This window comes from Marmota marmota, unplaced genomic scaffold (assembly GCF_001458135.2).
Source record: "Marmota marmota marmota unplaced genomic scaffold, marMar, whole genome shotgun sequence".
Classification (NCBI taxonomy): domain Eukaryota; kingdom Metazoa; phylum Chordata; class Mammalia; order Rodentia; family Sciuridae; genus Marmota; species Marmota marmota.
Window position 1 is genome coordinate 6079991 of NW_026000174.1, and position 24404 is coordinate 6104394.

Sequence of the window (24404 nt, forward strand, 5' to 3'; positions counted from 1 at the left end):
GCTGTATCAACGTACACAAGTTATTCGTCACCCCCCCTGATTATTCTGCTGCAGCCGGACTGCGGCATTTTATAACCTCTCTGTGCTTTAGTTTCATCACTTGCAAATGGGGATAATTACAATTGCCATACTTATGTGGGTTGTTGTATTTCATAGGATCTGTTGTGTAGTAAGCACTAAATTGATGCTAGTTAATAATTAGTTATATAATATCAGGAAGAGAGTATTATTATGCAAGTAGTTCATTGCTGCAGTCTGAGTTCAGAACCTGTATACTCATAGTTTCTCAATTGTGTGTCTGGAGCCAAACCTCTGTGAGCTTGTTTTTTCCTCTGTGAAATGCGGGTGGTCATTATCTGTTGCTTCCTAGGTCATTGTCAGGAAAGTGCCTGGCCTTAAGGAACTTAAGCAACCCCAGCTTTACCTGGCCCTGTTTTAGTACATTTATGGCTTTGAGATTGTTCACAAGAAACACAAAATATATAGTATATTACAGGAGCTACAGATGGGTGTTAAGTGTGTGGACAGAGGTGGTTGTCTAACCTGATTAGATTGTAGTCCTTCAGCAAACAACCAACAAGTCAAGGACTTGCTCTTATTAAGTGGGTAATATATGTAAATTGTCAGGATTAAGCTGAATTTTATACAAGATTGTACCAAACTTGCCAGTATTTGACTATGTTTCACCTATAAATGTGGCAATTTTATATGGTTCAACTTAATATTTACATGTTATATGCATCCTACAAATCTGAAAAAAGTATGTGAATCTCTGTTTTTTAACTATCATAGTCTTTGAATAAGCATGGGAATAGTGCTAAGGTCTTCTTGGTATTACTTTGGTACTTTTTGAAACTTCATTTACTTCACTACCAAAATTGTTATGGAAGTGAATAGATATGATGGAATATACCTAAGGCCTTAAAAATGTTTAGTTTTTTGAATGAGTAATTCCTTTAAGAATTTGTCTCAAGAAAACTAAAAATAAATTTAGTCATAGGTATATTTTTTAAGCTTTATTTGTATTAATGAAAGGTTGGGAATGATTCACATGACCAATTTTAGGGTTGCTTCAACTATTTTTCAATTCCCCATCTCACCAGTTCCCCTCTGGATTTTCTCATGTTTGGTTGGTGTCCTCCTTAAGGTGTAGTGCCCAGAACTGGACTCAGTTGTCCTCTGACTTCACAGAGGAAAGTGGGCCCAGGATTGCCCTGAATCTGGGCATAGAATTTCTATCAGCAGAGGCCAAGTTTCTGACCATGATGTTCTGGGGCTGACAAAACACAAGTATTGTCAGCTGATGCTGGTCTCCAGCCATGCTTGTGTCTTTTAAGGAGTGACAGTAACTGTTCTTTGCAAATATGGCTATTCATGGGGACTCCTTTTCTTTGCCCAACAGAGGCCCAGTGTTCTAGCTCTAAGTAAGACTCTAATGCCAGCATGTGAGTCACACTCACTTGCTCCTGGTCTTTGCAGAGTTTTAGGCCAGTTCTTGTACACCAGTACCTTTTTCCCTCTGTCCAGCTTGCACCATCACCCTGTCTTATCTACCACAATGTGCTTGAACATAATGATCTTCTCCCCATTCCACGTAGCTCCTCTGTAGTATTGTGCTGCATTTTGAAAAAGCAGTCTGCTGCTGGTATCAAGATATAGGAAGGAATACTGATCAACTATTGGCAATAGCTGTGTTTGGTTCTTTACTTAATATCTATATCGTCTTGAGTATTTCTGTCTTGAATACTGAGATATATTGCCATATTTATGAACATTTTCTGACAATTGCCATACAAATGTTGGATAATTTTTTTAAATTTATATCTAACAGTGGAATGCATTACAATTCTTATTACATATATAGAGCACAGTTTTTCATATCTCTGGTTGTATATTCACACCAATTCTTGTCTTCATACATGTACTTTGAATAATAATGATCATCTTGCCACAAAAAAATTAAGAGCTGTCAACATAGGAAAACACTGTTTTGACTTTAAGTATTCTTCAACTGGCATTTCCTTATTATTCTAGGTTTATGAAGCTCTCAGTTTAGCTCGATTCTGTTTCTTCATGTGCATCCTGCATACTGGTGTACCTTATGCTTTTGACGTCATATTACTCTTAAAAAGTATATCCTTTGTTTGGGCATCTTATTTCCTGGCTTTTCTCACACTTGGCATTTCCAAAAACTTATTGATACATATTATCTTCATTTTGGAAATTCATATTGCAGTTGAACATATTAAATGCTCTGAATCCTACATTCAAGAAAGCTGTTCACATTTGCTAATACAATATTCCTTCTAATACAATATTCCTTAAAATTATTTGACTAAGAAGTTTTTTTCCCCACAAAGTACCAGTTAACAATTCATAGAATATGATTGTGTACAACTCATTTTCTCAGTCTTTTTAAGTTTTTTTTTTTTTTTAATGGGAGTGTTTCTGGGAGCTGGTCCTAAACAGAATTGTGATGAGGGGCTGGGTTTGCTTGTGGCTTGTTATTTCTACTTCCTTTCTCTATGCCCTCCTTCCCTGACTGGGGATATGTACCCAGCCCAGACCTTGCTCCTGCTGCTCTCTCAATTTGTCTGTGAGATGGACTCCTCTCTCTCTGTTTCGTTCTCTGGACTTGTTTCCTTTTTGCCAGAAACTGCCTATGTATTATATTTTTTCCATATGAAATTGGGAAAGACCAGATCACTGAATTCATGTTAAAGTTTTGATTACAAAATGCAAACTTTATGTGTTTTCTTTGCCATTGGGCTGTTTGCAGTTTTACAAAGATCAACTTTTGGGGGATGGGCGGTAACGGGCATTGAACTCAGGGGCACTCAACCACTGAGCCACGTCCCTAGCCTTATTTTGTATTTTATTTAGATAAAGGGTCTCACTGAGTTGCTTAGCGACTTGCTATTGCTGAGGCTGTCTTTGAACTCGGGATCCTCCTGCCTCAGCCTCCTGAGGTGCTGGAATTAAAGACGTGTGCCACCGCCCCCGGTTTACAAAGGTTGACTTTCTAAACTAAAAGATAAGATATGGATTTCATAAGCAGAGACACCTGGGAAATATCTATTTCCTACCATTTACTACTTTGGTAGCCTTTAATAAAGTGATTGAACCTGGGGCTGGGGATGTGGCTCAAGCGGTAACGCGCTCGCCTGGCATGCAAGTGGCGCTGGGTTAGATCCTCAGCACCCCCCAAAAATAAAATAAAGATGTTGTGTCCACCGAAAACTGAAAAAGAAATATCTAAAAAAAATTCTCTCTCTCTCTCTCTCTCTTAAAAAAAAAGTGATTGAACCTAAGAATCAGTTTCTTCTTATAATACTGGACAATCATCCATCTGATAGGTCTTTCTGAGGATTAAATGATGTAATGGTTGTAAGCTCAGGGCTTAATAATCAGTGACTATTATCGTTATTTTTTTAGCCATGATTCTATTGCTTGTAATTTTTTCCCTAACAGTTTATTATGAAACATTTCTAACATCCAGAAAAAGGGAACTAATTGAACAGTGAACACCCATACATGTACCACCTAAATTCTATGAATAATTTTTTGCTATATTTTATTTATCACATATAAATATTTACCTATCCATCTATCTCTTTTTCCATCTTATTTTTAATGCATTTCCAAGTAAGCTATTGATATCTTCCCCCTAAATAATTAAGTTTTAATATCATTAACTAGAATTCAATATTTGTTTATAATTTTTCTTTTTTGGGGGGGAAATAAAATCTACATACAGTGAAATGCATAAGTTATGTGTACCATTTGTTGTGTAACCCAGACCCCTATGAATATACAAAATGTTTCTGTACCCCAGAAAGCTTCCCAGGCCTTTTCTAGTTAGTCTCCACACTCCTGAGAATTGCCTGTGTTTATAGAGCTAGAATTTTAGGCACAGACCAGTGACAGGAACATTTGGGAGTTGGGGAGTTGCAGAATATGCTTCTTATCATAACATGAATGTTGGAGCTTAGTATAGTTTTTCCATGAAAAAAATTATGAATTTTGCATTTATGTAAAAATATACTCACTTCTTCAGCAAATATTTAGATAACAGAGACCTTTCTAAGTGCTGAGGGAGATATTCTGGAACTAAACGAGGGAATGTTGAGCATTACAGAGGCTCTGATAGAAATAAGTATAGGGAGTAGTGGAAGCACCAAGAAGGGAATAGTTGATTTCTTCTTGACTTGGAAACAGAGGTTAGGATGGCCTCAGAAAAGCAGTGATATTTGAGCTGAGTATTGTAAAACATGAGCTGACCAGGCATTAGTGGAATGAGAGGGGAAGAGGGTTTCAGGATGAGCAAGGGCAAAGAGGAAGGAAAAAGCTTGTTGGAGGGGAGAATGGTTTTATTAGGCTGGAGCAAAGGCTGCAAAGTTGAAACTAGAGGCAGGTGCAGAGGACTTTGCATACTGTACAAATAACTGTTTTATTTCTGTAGTCTTGGAAAAGCTTATTTTTCCATATTTTATTGGTTTACTATAATTATACATAATAGTGGGATTCATTATTACATATTTGTACATGCATAAGTTATAACAATGTAATTTGGTCAGTATCACTCCCCATGGGAAATTTTAAACGGTTAATTATTTTTTGAAGGGATTATACTCAAGAGATAGAAATTTTCAAGCAATACAGTTTGATATTTAAGAATACTTTATGATCAAATCAATATTTATTTCTTCTTTGTATTATCAAACTGTAGTTTTAGCTGGGCATGGTGGTACACTGCAATCTCTGTGGCTCAGCAGGCTGAGGCAGGAGGATCACAAATTTAAAGCCAGCCTCAGCAACTTGGTGAGGCCCTAAGCAACTTAGTGAGACCCTGTCTCTAAATAAAAAAATAAAAAGGGGTGAGAATGTGGTTCAGTGTTTAAGCATCCCTGGGTTCAATCCCTGGTACCAAAAAACAAAAACAAAACAAATTGTAGTTTTATATTCATATTCTGACTCTTCTTTATTATTTATCTACAATGACAGGTGGTGTGCCAGTATTTGATAAATCCTAGTGTACCGGATTCAATGTTGATACAGAATATTTTCCAAGCTCTGAATGTATATTATAATTATTCAGGACAGGCAAAATGCCTAAATATTTCAGAAACAGCAACTAAGAATTTGGGATCCCTGGGTTGGAGCTATCAGGTAAGTTTATGTGATATCCCCAAGCATATTTACCTTTCATTGATATAGTAGTACTGTAATAGAGACTATACAAGATTTTTTCACTCAACCTGAATCCAAATCTGGACTCTGTTACTTTACACTGTGAGACCAGTTTCCTTATTCACTCATTCATGCATTCATTCATGTACTTAATCATTACCAAATACATAGTGAATGCTTACCATGTGTCAGGCACTGCCTAGTCTGCAAAGATATAAAGATAAATAACACATAATCTCACCATCAAATATAGCCTTGTGAGAAAGACAGGTAATCTAAATTAATATTGTCATAGATCTCAATACATCCTATAGAGCAAGCATTTAATGGATGCATAAAAGAAGGGGAGTCTAATTTGACTCTGAGTCTCCATCCCTTCTCTTCATATGAAGACCAATAGTGATAATAATGTTTTCTTTCCAGAGCTGTCTTGAAGGTTAAATATAACAATAGATATGAAAAAGGCAGTTTGCAAAGAAGGAGCACATAGTCCTAACCCCTGTGGCTTCTCAGCCAAGCCTTACCAGAATAGTAAGAGGTTGTTCATAAGTACTGCCCACTTATCACTGAATGTATATTATAATTATTCAGGCCAGGCAAAATGCCTTAATCTTTCAGAAACAGCAACTAGGAATCTGTGATCCCAGGGTTGGAGCAATCTTTGATATCTTTGATATAAAAATAAAGAGCAGTAGCCCTGAAGCTGATTGCTTGAGCTCATGCCCTGGCTTTGCTGCTTTCTAGTTGAATGACCTTGGGAAATTTATTTTATCTTTTTTTTTTTTTTTTTCCTCATTTTCTCTTTGGATCCTCTCCTGGTTTGCCTTTAGGCTTGCACGGAAATGGTCATGCCCTTTTGTACCAGTGGTATTGATGACATGTTTGAACCTCACCAATGGAACTTGAAGAAATATTCTGATGAATGTTTTAAACAATGGGGTGTGAGACCAAGGCCCTCCTGGATCATTACCATGTATGGAGGAAAAAACATCAAATCACACTCGAACATCATTTTCAGGTGAGCTTTGATAATTCAGAGAGGAAATTTAGTTGGTTAAGACACTTGGAGGATAGCTGAGAAAATAGAACAGAAAATGCTGGACAGTAAAACAATGCAGAATATAACAGCAATAACCATCAGGTTCTTCTACTCCTTGAAAGACAGAGGAGGCTAGAAGAGATAGTTTTGTATTATTAATGTGCACAACAGCAGCAAAATCAAAACACTGGGGGGAAAAACTCTATAGCCCAAATGAAGCATTGTCTGTTATTCTCAGTTTATGTTATTTTTGTTACTATTATTGCTGATAAGGAAAAAAAATTCAGTATTTTACTCAAATCTTTTAACTCAAAACTCTGTTCTGTTTCAAGTATTGTATGAGGCACTTTAGATAAATTCTCATAGCTGCCCTATGGAGTAGTTGTTATAGTTCCCCCTCATTTATTTTACTGAAGAGGAAACTGAAGGTCACACATTCAGTCATTTTACCAAAGCCCAGCCAGGTAGGTGATAAACACAGATATCTTGACCTGTCTAACTAGACCTTGACCTGTCTAACTAGACTTTGACCTTTCTACCTTGACCTAATTAGAAAAGCCATGTTTGCTCTGCATCACATGACTCCTTTAAGAAGTGACGTACATAATTTAGTTCATGTTAGAGTTAATAGTATTGATTCTGGAGGTGTCTGAGATTTAATTTTTTTGTGTTTTGGCATAAAAATTATGTTGTCAGCTAATGGCAATCAGTTAATAAAAAATTTCCCTAATTTTTTATTATTATGTTTATATACATATTTATACATATACATATATTATATACATATATATGTTATATACACATATGCATATATACATTATATACAAATGTATTATATATGCATATAAATATATATTTATATGCATATATAAGTATATTTATATGTATAAATATATACATATTTATTATATATATGGAAATAGGATGGATACAAATAAGATAGATACAAGTAGGTACCTCTTAACCAGAAACATTGTTAAATTGTAAATGTCATTCTTTCACATGTTCGCTTAAACAAAAGTCAAATTTGGCCTTTTGTATATGTCCAATAGCTTTTGGAGTGAGGATTGTTTTGCCTGGAAGTTGACTGAGTATAGGCTGGTGGTTACCCACTTTGCAAAAACCCTCTGACTTACTGGACTCATACTATTTTCAAACCTGGCAGATACTTGTTTCCAAATAGAAGGTGAGACACCTTTGGGAAAGTGAGTTTTTCTTTGTTTAATTTCCTTAAATCCTCAATAGGATTCTTCCAAAGTATACTTTTCAGATCATTCACAAAGTGACAGTTGAGCAAAGAAATCTATTTAGGGTGTGTAAGGAAACTGTGCCAATTCAACGGTGTTTGAAGTCAGGAAAACTTTAAGGACTAAGAAAATGAAAAAGGTTTATATGTAAGCCCTGGATCTGTTAGTGCTATTATCACAAAAACCTGAGACTGAGTAATTTGTACTTGTCATAGTTGTGTAGGTGGGATCAGATGCTGGCGGGGTCTGTGGCTGGGAGAGCATGGTCTTGCTTCAAGGATGGCATCTTGAAGTTGGCATCCTTATTTAGCAGAAGGTCAAAGAGCAAAGAAGGGCCTAAGCTAGTTTCTTCTAGCACTTTCACAAGGCACTAATCCTTTCATTAGGTGGAGCCCTCTTAAGTTAGTCACTGTCCAAAGGCCACTTCTTATTACTTCACAGTAATAAGGGATTCAAGTTTCAACATGAACTTGAGGGTACAGACCACAGCAGTTATCTTTGTTCTATTAGAGGAGGAAGTACTTTGCTATTTGTTGTTTTTCTTTAGGAACTTGTCTCCATGGAGCATTTATTTGGATTTTCTAACATTCTGAACTTTTGAGTTCAGCTGCTTTTCAAGTAGGGTCTTTTAATCTAATACAATCTCCTTTTATATTGATTCAACCATTTCAGATAAGTACTTATCCTTTTGCCTTTTATAGTGTTTTTACTTAGGTTGTCAAATTATCATCATGATTGTTATCATAATCTTCACTGGAGAAAAGGTCTGATTTTGTGAGAAAAGTCTTGGGAATAGAACAGAGATCAGCAGGTGGAAGTTATAGCACAGTGTAAGAATGGACTTTTTTCTAAGAGGATTGGACAAAGGTAGAATGAGCTGTCTTAAAAACAGTGATGTTCTTTGAGCTATACTTTCATCTTCTGTAAAATGAGAATTGTAATATCACTCATAGTATTGTTGGAATGCTTTAATGAGTTAGCTCAGCAAAGCACTTGGCTCAGACCTGGCAAATATATATACTCAAAACATTTGTTGAACAAATGAATAAACGGAAGTACAATTTCTTTCTTGCACTTTATCTTTTAGCCACAGAAAACAAAATATTTGTCTTTGTTCTTTTTATTCCTTCCCCTCACCCTTTTTCTTAAGATTCAGACCTTCTCCAAGAAATATTTTCAGCCTCTCCAAGAAGAGTAGGTTTCCGTCACCCCATAGCTCCTTTAGGACCTGTGAATACCTCCTACCATTTGGTGTGGAGATTATCTGCTTGTGTAGCTATCTGTCCCAGGAGATTGTGAACTTCTCAGAGGCAGGAACTTCATCTTAATCATCTCTGTGCTTTTGGAACCTCCCACCTGACTAGCATACACTGGATGGCCAGTAAATGTGTGTTGCTACAAACTGAACAAGGAATGCAATAGAACAATGTGGGAAGTCTTTGGAAGTGTGTAAAAGTTTAAAGTCAGGCTGGGTGAAGATGCTAGCTTATCTTTCTGCAGTAGCAAGTCTGCTTTTTCAAAGAAATTGTTTACAACCAGCTGCTAGATATGAAAAATCCAATGTAAAAATTTAAAGATATTTCCCCCATATTTTTAGTGGTGCATTATAATTATAATAAGATTAAAAAATTAAATTTTTTTCCCTACTATTCTGAAGAAAATACATTCTCTTAAGTAAAAGATCAGTCTCAAGTGTCTCTGTGTTGTGTACTTTGAGTAAGAAAATGTCCAAGGAACCATATGGAAAGTTATCTTTGTATTCAGATGTCTCTTCTCAACTTGCCTCAGACAAATCCAAGTATGACTACTATTTTGATTGGAAAGTTCAATCTGTAATTATTGGATTGGAGATTTTTCAATTGAGGCTTTAAAGTCAGGTAGACCTTAGTGTCTTTCTGTTTCTTTCCTGAATTAGCTGCATGGCCTTGGGCAAATTGCCAATTTATATAATTTAGAAATAATAAAGTCTACCTAATAGAGTCATTTAAGGAATAAATGGATTGTCATAGAAGTAAATACCATGAAGGCAGAGCTTTTGTCTGTTATGTTCTCTGGTGAACTCATGCCCAGTGAGTGCCCAACACATACTAGGCACTTAACAAACATTTGTTAGATGAATGAGGCCTTAATAAATAGTGCCCGTTAATAGTCTCATTTCAGCATTTTTGAAATTGCACAGTGGTTTTGTTAGGATTTATTTTTTCCTTCAAAATTGGTAGGTTGTTTTATCAATGCTCATTCTCAGTTATTTAAATATATGTTAAGATGGGAGTCCTTGAGAAGTTGGTTAGTTTAGCTTCTTTTCTCAGGCAATGTTGCCAGTGATCAAATGAGACCACTCTTTGGGAATTTTCCTTGGGCATCCAGATTCTCTCTTGAAAGCCAAAGCCATTTTTTTTTTTTTTGGTAGATTTCCCAATGATTAGTTTAGCTTTCACATGTCTAAGACCAAGAAATTCAAGTCCATGTGCATCTTAGGTCTCTCAGCAACTCCAAACACTGTTGCTAAGCCGCTAGGCTGTTTCAGATGACCTTTTAAATCAAATGCAGTTTGCCTATTATGCAGCTGTTGGGATGGCTTTTTTGTTTTGCAAATAATGGAGTGTTTCCTATCTGGGTTGGGCCTGTCAATTGGAATAATGATGAAGGCTATTTGCTCATTTAAGAGAATTCAACCTCTGTTTAGTTTATTTTAAATATTTATCTGATAGTTGAAAACTATGACTTCTATTTTGCATAGGGGTTTCCCTTTTGTTTTTAATAGAACAAAAAAGGGTATTTTTGGAGTATTTTTTTTTCAAAATTGGTACTACTAAGTTACAATTATTATTATTTTAAAAAGAGAAGTATGTGATAATGGAATAAGGATTTTAAAATTGTATTTCAAACACATATTCTTAATGTATCTAAAATGCTTATTTGCTTATTTAATTTGCATATTTACTTAAAAAAGGTTGATTTAGTATTCTATTTTTATTAAATTTTTATGAGAAATACTCACATACAACTTTCATGATTCATTTTATTTCTGGGGGTGTTAACACTTCTCATGCTATATAATATGGCAATAATTATATTATTGTTTATTTGCATAGCATTTTATAGCTTATACCTTATTTCCACATATATTGTTTAATTTGGGCCTCATGATGATTCTGTAAGAGAGGGGCACTATGTTTCTTTAAAAATTTTTCTTTTCTCTAGTGCATATGGGAATTGAGGTTCACAGAAGTGAGGTAACTTATCCAAAGCCAGGCAGGATATAAACCTTTGATCTGCTAACTTAGAAAGTACTGAAGAGACTTATATGCTCATGAACTTACACACATGTATTTATAACTCTATATGTAGGCCACAAGTAATTAGACATTTAAATTCTTTTCTTGTTCATTCAATAAATATTTGCTTGGCTCCTACTGTGGGCCAATCCTAGGAATTGACAATACAGTAATAAACAAAACAGACTGAAATCCCTGACCTAGGAGAGTTGTAGTTTTGCAGATAATGAAACAAGGTAGCATCTATAAACATGCTAGAAGGATGTAAGTGCTAAGGAGAAAAATAAGTCAGGTAAGAGCAATAAAATGTCAGAAAGAGGTAAAAAGTGTTGAAATTTTTATGAGAGTTACTAGGAAGACCTCACCAAGGGATGGCTTTTGCAAAAACAATCTGGAGGAAGTGCAGGAGCTAGCCATGAGATTTTTGGGGTCGGAGAATTAGCAGAACCCTTGAGAGGTGACCGTCCCTGCATATTCTTCTTCAGGGGGAGTAAGGAGGTCAGTGTGGCTGAAGTGAAGTCAGGTGAGGGAGGGAGTAGATGAATAGTAGATGAAATCAGAGGCACAAGAGGACCCAGATCACATAGAGACTTGCAAGTTCTAGTATGAACTTTGTTTTTTATGCTGAATGAGATAGGAAAGCTGACTCTTTTGAGCAGAGGAGTCACACAATCTGATTCCGATTTATAGTTTCAAGTTTGCTGTATTATTGATATTAGATTGTAGGGGGACCTAAGTGGAAGCAGGAAGGCCAGTTAAAAGGCTCTTTAAGTAATTCAGGCTAGAGATAATTAGTGACTGGGATCAGGATGGTGACAGTGGAGGTGGTATATATATTTGAAGATGTAGCTGACAGGATTTATTGACAGATTGGTAGTTAAAGATTAGATTAAATGAATGTTTTGAACTGAGCAACTAAAAGGATAGAGTTGCCACTAACAGATTAGGAAGATGGTTGAGAGTTGGGGAGCATCAGGAGCTCACTTTTGGACTTGGTATATTTGAGATTCTGCTTAGATTTCCAAGTAAAAGTGTCAAGTTGGCAATTTTGGTTTCTGAAGTGTACAGGAATGGTCTTGGGTAGAGATAATATTTGGTAATTGTGTCAATCAGCTTTCCATTATTATAACAAAATAACTGAGATAGTCAACTGAAAAAAAGGAAGATTTATTTTGACTCATAGTTTTGGAAACCTTAGTCCATGTTCAGTTGGTCCCATTGTTTTGGGGCCTGTAGCAAGACAGTATATCATAACAGGAGCATATGGCTGAGCAAGCTGCTCATTGAATGGTGGCTGAGAAGTGAAATGAAAGAGGAAGTGGCCAGGTTCCATAATCCCCTCTGAGGACACACCCTGAGGCCTAAAGCCTCACTGTACCCTACCTTTTAGGTTTCCTCCACCTCCCAATAGTGTCAAGCTGGGAACCTAACACATAGGCCTTTGAGGGACTTTTAAGATCTAAGCTATAGCAGTTGTCATTTGTGTATAGGTTGTACTTATAGCCAAGAGTTTTGTCCTGGGGGTGGGGGCATTCGACATTTTTTATTGGTGCATTATATTCATACTTGCACACAATATAACAATAAAATTTGACCAATATTGGGGCTGGGGATGTGGCTCAAGCAGTAGTGCGCTCACCTGGCATGCGTGCGGCCCGGGTTCGATCCTCAGCACCATGTACAAACAAAGATGTTGTGTCCGCCGAAAACTAAAAAATAAATATTAAAAAAAAAATTTGATCAATATCACCCCCAGCAATTTCCCCATCCCTCCTCACCTCCTAACCCTTGGCCCCTTTCCTCTACTGATCTTCCTTTGATTTTCATGAGATTCCCTGTCCCTCCCCGCACCACCTTTCTTTTCCTTTTTGCTCTCTGGCTTCCACATCTGAGAGAAAATGTGTGAACCTTGACCTTCTGATTTGGCTTATTTCACTTAACATAATGGTTTCTGGTTCCATCCATTTTCCTGCAAATGACATAATTTTATTTTTGATTATGGCTGAATAAAACTCCATTGTGTATATATTCCACATTTTCTTTATCCATTCATTTGTTGATGAACACCTAGGGTGGTTCCACAGTTCTGCTATAATGAATTGCGCTTCTATACCTAAACATGGGTGTATATATATCACTGTAGTTTGATGACTTTAATTCTGCAGAGGAGTTGGTACAGCTGGTTTTTAGGGTGGTTCTATGCCTCGTCTTTTGAGGAGCCTCCATATTGATTTCCATAGTGGTTATATTAATTTATAGTCCCACCAACAGTATAAAAGTGTTTCTTTTTACAAGAGGTTTTTTTTTAATGATTATGTACATTATGGGAATAATTTAATACATTTGATAATGTGGCCATGACAATTTTTTTAAAATTTCAGGCTTTGTAAATAATACAAGAAAAGAAGAGCATGTATTAAACAGATATCAAAACACACACACAAAATGTTGTTTAGGTGATCTCAAGTGATATGTGAAGGTATGCCAAGAGGTGCCATGAAAAGGGAACTTGCCATGGACTGGGTACTTAGATCTAGGTATTTTAGTGCCAGTTTTATCCTAAGGAATCTGAGTTTCGATGAAATTAGGTAAGTGAGAGGAAGACCTGGCACAGGAACCTAGGTGGTGTGACCCCAAAGCTCAAGTTCTTTTTGCTCTGACCATACAAGTTAAGAGGATGGGTGCTACTTCCAGAATCAATCATATGTCTATGAAATGTAACATAATATAAAACTGAGCAATAGACTAGGGTTATAAGATCTGAATTTTGAGTCTCTAATTTAACAAGCTGAATGATTTGGACAAGGCTTTTAACCTCTCGGGGCATTCATTTTCTCATCTATGAAAGGGTTCTTATTAAACCTACTTGTAGGTTTGTTATAATGATCAAATGTGAAAATCTCTGTAAAATCCAAACCACTTTATGCATGTATAGAGTTAGTAATACTAAGAAACAATTTTACTTAAAATAATATCAGGAATGAAATATGTAGGAATAATTTAACAAAAGAAGTATAAGATGTGCACTAAAACCTACAAAATTCAAAGACATTAAAAATATCTTCCTTTAAATGCAAAGACATTTCCTGTTCGTGCATTGGAAAAAGTAATACTGTTTTGAATGAAACTTTTATAGTTTCTGTATCAGCTTACCTGGTAGCTAATGACCCTAGCAGACACCAGAGGTTGGACAAGGGAGTACCCACAAGGGAGCCACCTACATGGGTCCCATTGGGGTGGCCTCTCCATAAGGGGTTGTATTTTGGGCACAGTTTCAGTAATTTAACCCACAAAGTGAAAGTTTAAGAGCTTCTGTACTTACAAAAACTGGGGTTTGTGTGGAACATCTAGAAGCCACACACATAGAAGTCAGAGAGTTTAGGCAGGGAGAGAGAAAAGGGACTTGTGGGCTAATGTCTTTATTGGATCCAGGGCATTATCCAAACAGGTTTCCCATGGGGAATTTTAATTGGCAAGTTTAAAGTAAACAGGATGAATTCTAGGAGGTCACAAGGTGACTGAGAGGTAGTCATTGTGTCATGCCTTAACAATCCACACAGGGTGTGGAGGGCCAACAGGCAATCAAGCAGGCTATATCTCGCTGTCCCATGGGGAAGTGATTATCAGGGAGCAGTTCTATAGAGATATCTGGATCAACCACACTGGGGAACTGGGGTTGGGGGTGTATAGAGAACTGGAAATTGACATCAAAGATGACAGCCCTGCTTCTTATACAACAAAGTCCAACTTGTATTTAAAATGGATCCCAAGGTAAAATAAAATTGTAAGCATTCACTATAGATGGCAGTACTGTTGGGAAAAGTATAAACGGCAGCCATACCCCAGAGAAAAACCCCAACATGGCGCCTAAGGACCCCTTCTTCCTACCTTCTTCTTTTCTGCAGTGGCGCGAAAAGTTCCCGCCCGTGTGAACTCTCCCACCGGCGCCAATTTCAAATCTCGCTGGCGGGGAACCTTAGCCCCAATGAGAACTAATTCCTGGGCTCCGGAGCTGATATCTGAAAGAACTTGCCAATAAACGGGTTGCCTGCCATTTATCTAAGCCCTACCATCTCCCCCTTAGTTCTATATAAGCACACAGCTTTTTGCAATAAAATTGGAATTCTCCTGGCGAAGTGTCTTTGTGTGGGGAATTCTTTCAAGTACCCCTCAAATTAATTGACCTCCAGATACAGTGCAATCACTATCAAAATCCCAGCTAGCATTTTTAAAATTTATTCTAATTTGTACAGCTAGCATTTTAATAGAAATTGAGAAGCTGCCTTTAAAGTTCATATAGAAATGCAACACCCATAATATGCAAAACAATCTTGAAAAGGAAGAATAATTTGAAGAACTTAAACTTACTGATTTCAAACTTATTACAAAGTGACATTAATCAATATAGTATGATACTGGCATAAGGATAGATGTATAGATCAATGAAAGTTCAGAGTTCAGAAGTCAACTCTTACATGTATTGTCAATTGGTTTTCAATGTGAGTGCCAAGATAACTCATTGAGGAAAGAATAACTTATTATAACTTTTGTTAACAAATGATCCTGGGAAAACTGGGCATCCACAGGCAAAAGAATGAGGTTGGATCCTTTTTTATATCATATTTTAAAAGTCACTCAAAATAGATCAAGAACCAAAATACAAGAGGTAAAATTGCAAAATCCTTAGAGGAAAACTTGGAAATAAATTTTCATGATCATGAACTAAACAGTAGTTCTTAAACAAATAGCTAAACACAAACAAAAGAAAAAAGACAAATTGGATTTCCTCAAGATAAAAAACCTTGCTGTAAATGACGAGAGAAAATATTTGCAAATCATATATTTGATAAAAGACTTATATCCAGAATATCAAATGAACTCCTAAAACACACAAAAATAAAAAGATGGATAACCCAGTTAAAAAACAGGCAAAGATCTAAATAGACATTTTCCTCAATAATACATACAAATGGCCTATTAGCACATGAAAAGGTGTTCAATGCCATCAGCTTTTTGGCAAATGCAAATTAAAACCACAATGAGGGCCGAGGGTGTAGATCAGTGGTAGAGCATGTGCTTAGCATGCATGGGCCCCTGGATTCAATCCCAAGCATCAAAACAAACTCACAATGAGATAATGTGTCATACCCAATAACATGGCTATAATAAAAAGAGATAGATAATATTAAGTATTGATGATTATATAGAGAAATTAAAAGCCTCTTATGTAACTAGTGGGAATGTAAAATAGAACAGCCACTTTGGGAAAGCAGTCTAGCAGTTCATCAAAAGAGGGCTGGGGTTGTAGCTCAGTGGTAGAGCACTTGCCTAGCATGCACAAGGTCCTGGGTTTGATCCCCAGGATCACACATATACATAATTGCTTAAATTACCATATGTTCCAGAAATTCCATTTCTAGGTCTATACCCAAGAGAAATGAAACTGTATCCACACAAAAACTTGTCTTTGAGAATGTTTGTAGGAGTAATATTCTTAATAGCCCGAAAGTGGAAATAATCCAATTGTGTATCAGTTGTACAATAAAATATTATTTGGCAATAAAAAGAAATGATATACTGATCTGTACTACAACATGGATGAAATTGGAATATATTAGACCAAGTAAAAGAAAAAAGTTAAAAAGACTACCTGTTATACAATTCATTTAGATGAAATAGAAGGTAAATATATAGAAAAAGAAAGTAGTTTAGTGGTTGCCAGTGATTAAGAGTGAGAAGATATGGTTGGGGGGATGGGGAGTGACTGCTAATGTGTATGAGTTTCTTTTTTGAGGTGATGAATATGTTCTGAAATTAATAGTGGTGATTGTTGCATAACTCTGACTATACTAAAGCTTTGAACTCTACATTTTTGAATGGATGAATTCTATGGTATATGAATTAAATCTCAACAAAGCTATGCAAAAATATTATTAGGGATGTCATCTATGGTTGTACCTTTCTTTTAAAAATTCAGCTAAACTATACAATCTGTTGCAATGACATCCTGTTCATATCATTTTGAAATGTGTTTTGTGAGTGAGACTAATAACCTAGTAGCATTTTCTGAACTTTAAAGTTAATCCAAAATGAAGATCTTTAAATAATGACCAGATATTCTGATTCCAGATTCTGGGGACTTTTTTTCAGTTCTACCAGCTTATTTCCCAAAGTACTGTACTGAACAACAACAACAACAACAACAACAAAATTCTTTTACAGCTTTCTTTTTCTTTGAGCTGAGATAACTTACATTTTTAACTATGGAGATTTTATTGCTTTTTCATTTTGGTAGTTTGATCCTAGGAGAAAAGAAAGCTTTAATCGAGGAACTCATATGTGCCTGATCCTTGTGCTTATGAAGACGTCAAAATACACCATCCTGTTTAATATTTATAAAATTATGAGGTAGATCTTGTTTTCTCGATTTTACAGATAAGAAAACTGAGTCAGGTAATGAGAATCACAAAACTTTTGAATAATGGAGCTGGGATTGGAATTCAGTCTTCTAAATTCCAAGTCCTAGTATAGTCTAGGTTGATTTATGGAGGCACCAAATATAGTCTTCTTTGGTTATTTTTTCTTTTTATAAGAAATATTAGAAAACTCCAGTAGGAATCACCTTTCTGTAAGACAATTAGATCCTCAGATCAAATCCCCCAAGTTAAAGGTTTATAATTTTTGGTGTTATGCATATAATATATTTCTCCTATTTTATTTAAGCGTAGCTAACAGCCTTATTTTTTCTTTCCTTTATTCGCAGCAATGGTGATCTAGACCCCTGGTCAGGAGGTGGAGTAACCAAAGACATCACAGACACCCTGGTTGCAGTCACCATCAAGGAGGGGGCCCATCATTTGGATCTTAGAGCCAACAATGCCTTGGATCCTACATCTGTGCTATTAGCACGTGCCCTGGAAATTGAACACATGAAGCGATGGATCAAAGATTTCCATGACAATGTCAGAAGGCAGCCCTGAGCAACTTTTGATCATTTATAGTTTCTTCTTTTATGTTCAATACACCCCTATTCCCATTCACTTTGGTTTTCTATGTGTAATAACTTTCCCTCATTTGTCATTAGATTTGGTGGTGCCCAGGTTGAGATAGAAGAGAGGGTGATGGAGGTGTTGCCAACCCAATAATGTCGTAGCCCGGGTAGTCAACCTGCATGCATCACCTACAGGAAGAAATCTCATCATGATGCCTCCCACACCATCAGTGGCCCTCATAACTCAAGCAGAGTTTCTCACTGCCTTTCAAAAGAGAGTCACTTCCTTTGTTTCCCTGCAAGTAGGCATTTGAATTCTGAGTTCTGAGATTGAAATCTCTTTTGCCATATGCAAGTCCCCATTCCTACTCACCAAAAGGAAAAGCAGAAGATAGATAAAAATGACGTAAGTGCAGCTGGTAGGAAGAATGTCTGATGCTAATCCAGGAAATGGGGTCATTCCTTTTGTACTTGATTTAATGACTTTAAAATGTGCTGTAAATAAAGAATAAGGCTGGACCTTATACCTGTGTGTTGCTTCTGAAGCTCACTCCAGCTGTTGGGAATATAGTGTGCCCTGGGCTTGGCTGTTTTGGGAAAGTCCTTTAATTTTCTCTCTTCTACTTGGCAGCTTTCCTAAGTTCTGGGATATTTGCCACTGTGGTACTGCCAGTAAGAAAATCTGGCCTTTTCCAGCTCTATTTCTCTTTGTTTCTAATGTCAGTTTTGTGGTAATTTGGCTAAATCATGCCAGTTTAGGAAAATGACTGTTTTGCCTTTTACTTTAAATCTGAACAATCTCTGTTTTGGGTTACTGATGATACTTTAGTAAAAAGCCTTAAAAAAATAGACAAATCGACTATTCAGAAAGAAGAATGTAGTTATGTTCGGCTTTAAAAAAATTTTTTTTTTCCTGGTGGTTGTTACTGCTCTCATTAAAGCCAGAAGTGTTGGGACACTGAGAGGCAGGTGCATGAGGACTTTTCTGTATGGCTTCCAAATGACAAGCTGACTAATTCATGCAGGCAGCATATTTGACATTAATAAATGGCCAAGCCGTTCCTACTTCCAAGGGGTTGGCTTCTTTCAAGCAGTTCTTACACTGAGACCTTTCTTCAGAAGAGCTTTGCTAGGATAACAAATAGGGTTGGATCAAAACCTTTCAGGGACACAGAGAGACTAACAGTTTCTACTTTGTTGAAAGATTTCTTCCTTTTTTTTCTTCCTCTCAATAGTATTTTTTCCCCTTTTCTCTGCCTTGAGGATATTTTTTAAATTATTATTTTTAATTTTTTGCTTTTTAAAAACCATACTTAAGTGTGATCATTTCAAAAGCAGTTATTATTTAAGGTGCAAATGTAGAGTTCATTCTTGGGTATTAGACTGAAATATTTCCTTTGCTTTTTCTGGCATCTGAGAGATACAGAAAATCTTTGTCTTGTTTTGGAAGCTGTCAGTTCTCATTGTAATGAGTTATTCATCAAAGAATTTGGTCACTGTTTTCATTTCAGCATCAGAAAACAGACTACTGGGGTGGGAATTTAAAGGTGAAAACAATACTAGTTTTTAATTTTTTGTCCATTAAGAAGTTATATAATGTAGAATTTGGGGTCTTAATAGAGGATGTTCTTACTATTTACTCAAGGACTTTTAGGCTGCTTTTCTTGAAACCTTTTACTTGTTTAGAATCTTTAAAATGCTTTGCCATTTCATTTAAGATTAGTTGTTCAAATGAATTGCATTATATATAATATTTTTTCAGCAAATAGAATTTGATTGTATTACTATATACATTTCATTTATGTGAACAACAGCCTTAACTGAAGTTAGACTAATTGTAATGTGCTAAAATTTAATTTTAAATTGCAAAAGAATTGGAACATCAAATAAGCCTTATTTAAAGGTTATTGCCAGGCATGGTAGTGCATACCTGGCAATAAGCTCAATAAGCTTGAGCCTAGGAATTTAAGGCCAGCCTGGGCAATACAGCAAGACTCTGTCTCAGGAGGGGTGGGGGAGGAAGAGGAGGAGGAGGAGGAGGAGGAGGAATCTCATCTCATTTGAAGCCTCTTTTAATTAATAGATTGTGCTTTTAACAGACAGGGAAAGAAAGACATACAGAACTGGAGTTCTTTTTAAATTTTCTATGTTAACTACTTTAATTCCCTGGAGTCAATGAGTAGCACTAATTAAATTTATGGAACTTACTCAGGGGATCTGCATAGCCAAGAGATTATCCAGAGGTGCCAATGGCTAGGTCAGCATATTAGAGGGAGAAGGTGCCTGAGCTATCCAGTCCAACCCCATTATTTTGTAGGTGATAGGATTGTGACTCAGAAGGAAAGGGCTTGCCTAAGACTCACAGCTCATTTTTTTGCAAAACCAGGACTTAACTCCAGATTTTTTGTTTATTAGTTTGTTTTATTTTGTGTGGCTTAATCTTTGGGTTCAAAGCAACAAAAATCTCACCAAACTACCTTAACCAAAAAGGGGAATTTATTGAGACCATGTAAGAATTGTTCTAGGTCTTAGATTACTAGGCAGTATGAGGGAATGCAACCCAGACTAGTGAGTTAAGACTGTTATATTGCTTCTCTGGCTTTCAAAAAGGTCACCAGTTGTCAGCATGTGTGTTACATTTTTTTCTCAGATGTATACAGCTTGGCCAGCAGTGTGAAGTGTGTAACTATCCAAAGGTCTGTAAAGGCACTGATTGCTGAGTCGACCCCATAATTTCTATCTCTTGGGGTAGATCTTGAAGAGTTGCATTTCTAACAAGTTCCTATATGAGGCTGGCAGAACAGTTTGAGAACCTCTAGCTCAAAGAATTCTGAATTTGATTTTCTTTAGACAAAGCATGCCTCTTCAGTTCTTCTTACTCAAATTGTTCTTCCTGACCTTTCAGAGTATGGGAGCCCTGCCCAAGGCATTATTGCATGTGATTACTCTATTTTTTTTTTTTCTGTAAACCAACTTCCTCTTCTCTACTCACACAAGGACCATGATGACTTCCAAGTCTTTCCTGGCTTTCCTAAAGGAAGTCATTCCTTATTCCCCATTGCTTTATAAGTCCAGTGCGCTCAGGTGGTTAGGGCAGGGCAGGGCCATGAAACATGGTTACAGACATGCACTTCTTAGGATGGAGGAGGAAAACGTATCACATGGTATCTGTCATGATATTTCTTGGAACACAGGTGTCCAACAAAATGCCAATGACTTATGCAGTAGGTGAGTATGTTTGGAAAACAGTGAGATTAAACCAATTTCAATAGTAGTTTTGTTTGTAATCTGTAAATATGCATGTGACTGTCCAACATGGTAATCAAGAATGCAACTTTTCCTACTTGTACATAACAGATCCTCTTCTAAGCATAAGGCTTTGTTCTAGAACCTGGAAAATACAATAGCAACAGAGGAAATACATTTTGAATTTTACATTCCAGTGAGAGGAAGACATGAAATGCAATACAATGTAGTACAACATGATATATCACAATACAATGTGAGACATTGGAATAGGATATGATGTACTGTGACAGTGATATACTGCAATACAATGTGACATATTGTAATATTGGATATACTGTGATACAAAGCAATACAATGTAACACCAGTACAATGTATACACTGTCATACCACCATACACAGTGACACAATACATTATACTGTGTTATACTATAATATGATATAATACAATGTGATACATCATGATATAATGTACTGATACATCGTATGAAGAATAGTACTATAAAACTAGGGTCTGTTGGGTTAGGACACTTAACAGAGACTGAATTAGTCTAAGGGAATAACTGCTTTTTTTGAGATGCTACATTATAGCTATGATATAAAAGATGAACAGAAGCTATAGTAGGGAGAAGAGTGGAGAAAATGGCATGAGCAAAAGCTCTGAGTGTAGCATATTCAAAAGAGTGGTAAGGCCACTACAATGGGACAGCAGACAACCACAGAGAAAATGATATGAGGTGAGTCTAGAAGCATGAGCAAGGGGAAATCCTCATTCAAGTAGATCATGATAAAGAATCTTTGCAAGGAATGAATGGTAAACCACTAATAGGTCTTCATCAGGGGAGTGGCAGAACAGATTTTCATTTAAAAGAATCATTCTGGCTTTTAGGCCATTAGAGATCTAGTACAGCTTTTGCTTACCTTCTGTCACTCTTCACTTTCCAAAACCTCTGTACTTCAGCTGTACGAAACATCTTATCAGTCTAAAATACTGCTGTTTTATCTAAAATTACTTTCTTAGCACTCTCCAGTGGTGTGTGTGTGTGTTTCTTACAGACAAGTTCTGTGCATCTTGTAAAACCCACATCCACCTGGATACATCCCTGTGAAGTCTTTCCTGGCTTTCCAAAGGAAGTCATTCTTTATGCTTTCACAGAACCAGGTTCACACCTAGTGTCAGCTAGAATGTGGACACCATTCCAGTACCTTCAACAGTACCTGATCACCTTAATATAGTATATATACTCTAACTAATAATATTTTCTCAGTGTCCTTACCCTCTTTTTAGACAAACCAATTTCTCAGAGGGCAAAGACCATGTCTTACTCCTTCTGGTCATCAGCATCTGGCATAGGTCCTGGCAGCCAGGTCTCAGTAAACCCTCCATAAATTTATGTTTAATGAACAAATTTCAGGATAGAAAGACCAAGCTTTCTATTAATCTCTTTCTATAGCCAAGCACCTTTCACAGTTCTGATGTGTTTAAATGACCTTTGTCCTTGGCCTCCCTGGATTTTGAAAGAGGATCGCCTCATCCTCATGACCTCTGGAACTTGGACTTCCCTAGTTGACCCTCACTTTACCTGTGGGCATCTCTGACTCCCTTTCCCACTCTGTTAACTTGGTCAAAGAAGGTTGATGTTATGTGGAAAAAGAACACTGACCAGAGATAGTGTCAGCCGCTCATGAAGCTCTGTCCTAAAGGAACAGAACAGAGGAAGAGCTGGTTCGAAGAGCTGGTTGGAAAGCAGTCTTGAGATGTTTTAGCTCTATGTGTTGAACATGGCTGATGCCTTAAGCAAGAAACAGGGCCTGGAATTTGAATGTTACTTACTCAAGATCATACAGCTCAATGTTTATTTATTATTCATTTATTTATTTTTGTCATATCTGGTTTTGAAAGGGTTTCAGGTAACTCAAAGATATACTTTGAACATGACACAAGAAACAGAAGAGAATTAAAAGGGATAGAGATGCAAAAGGTATCTAGAATGCAAACTGCATGGCAGAACTTATCAAATATTTTCCACAGAATGCTATTAGGCCAGATGGCCAGATGTTAGTAGGTCTCTCTCTCTCTCTCTCTCTCTCTCTCTCACACACACACACACACACACACACACACACACAGAGTTTCTTAGTAGAAATGTTTGAATATATTGAAAACCAATTTAAACAGATTACTACAGAATCTTCCAAATCTTTAATTTTGTACTGTGAATCAACAAAATGTGACATAACCCAAGTTTATTTGATCTGGATCTCTTTCTTTTTTTTAATGCTATATTTGAGAAACTAGTGGTTTGACAAATACCTATTGGGAAACACAGCCTTGAAATTCTTCATATTTTCTAAGTTGAAGGCTAAGAAAATTCAACTCTGAGTTTTCTAGCAGAAACCAAGGAAAGCAGCCAGTCAGTCAGTCAGTCAGTCAGTTATCCTAGTACACACCTGTTATCCTAGTAACTAGGGAGGCTGAGGCTGGAGAATCACAAGTTCAAGGCCAGCCTTAGCAATTTAATGAGGTCCTAAGCAACTTAGCTAGACCCTGTCTCAAAATACAAAATAAAAAGGACTGGGGGTAGTTAAGCATCTCTGGATTAAATTCCCAGTACCAAACCAAATAAAAATGAAAATAAAAACAAAAAGGAAACAAAAGCCCAAGTCAGTCAAATGATTCACACTATATATAAGATAAAAACAGATCAATTGATCTGGAGAAGCCCAGGCAGGAACTCCTTGGAAGAGCCTCAGAAAGGAGAAAGTGTGATGTAATGAAGTCCTCAATTTCCCTACATATATTGCTAATTACATTGCACTCATCCTATACAATCCCTCAGTATAGATGAAAGCCGTAATACTAATATACAAACATTATTCTATAATGAACAAATGAAATGTACTATAGGTAAATATCTTGCTGATCTGGTTTACTATAGATTTTATAGTATATGAAAGTATATTCTTTTTTTTATTTTTTATTTATTTTTTATTTTTATTGTTGGTTGTTCAAAACATTACATAGTTCTTGGCATATCATATTTCACACTTTGATTCAAGTGGGTTATGAACTCCCATTTTTACCCCATATACAGATTGCAGAATCACATCAGTTACACATCCACTGATTTACATATTGCCATACTAGTGTCTGTTGTATTCTGCTGCCTTTCCTATCCTCTACTATCTCCCCTTCCCTCCCCTCCCCTCCCCTCTTCTCTCTCTACCCCATCTACTGTAATTCATTTCTCCCCCTTGTTTTTTCTTTTTTCCCTTTCCCCTCACTTCCTCTTGTATCTAATTTTGTATAACCCTGAGGGTCTCCTTCCATTTCCATGCAATTTCCCTTCTCTCTCCCTTTCCCTCCCACCTCTCATCCCTGTTTAATGTTAATCTTCTTCTCATGCTCTTC

General features: G+C 36.5%; 1 protein-coding gene across 2 annotated transcripts in view; it reads left to right on the top strand.

The window, feature by feature from the left end:
- LOC107135465 (prolylcarboxypeptidase) overlaps window positions 1–18269 on the top strand; it is a 78135-nt gene extending 59866 nt beyond the window's left edge. For both annotated transcript variants that reach the window (XM_015477360.2, XM_015477359.2), the window contains exons 7-9: window positions 5005–5169; window positions 6021–6208; window positions 17518–18269. In XM_015477360.2, coding sequence (XP_015332846.1) covers window positions 5005–5169; window positions 6021–6208; window positions 17518–17734 — 570 coding nt within the window. In that variant the 3' untranslated portion in view covers window positions 17735–18269. The remainder of the gene's footprint in view (window positions 1–5004; window positions 5170–6020; window positions 6209–17517) is intronic.
- Window positions 18270–24404: the final 6135 nt, after the last annotated feature.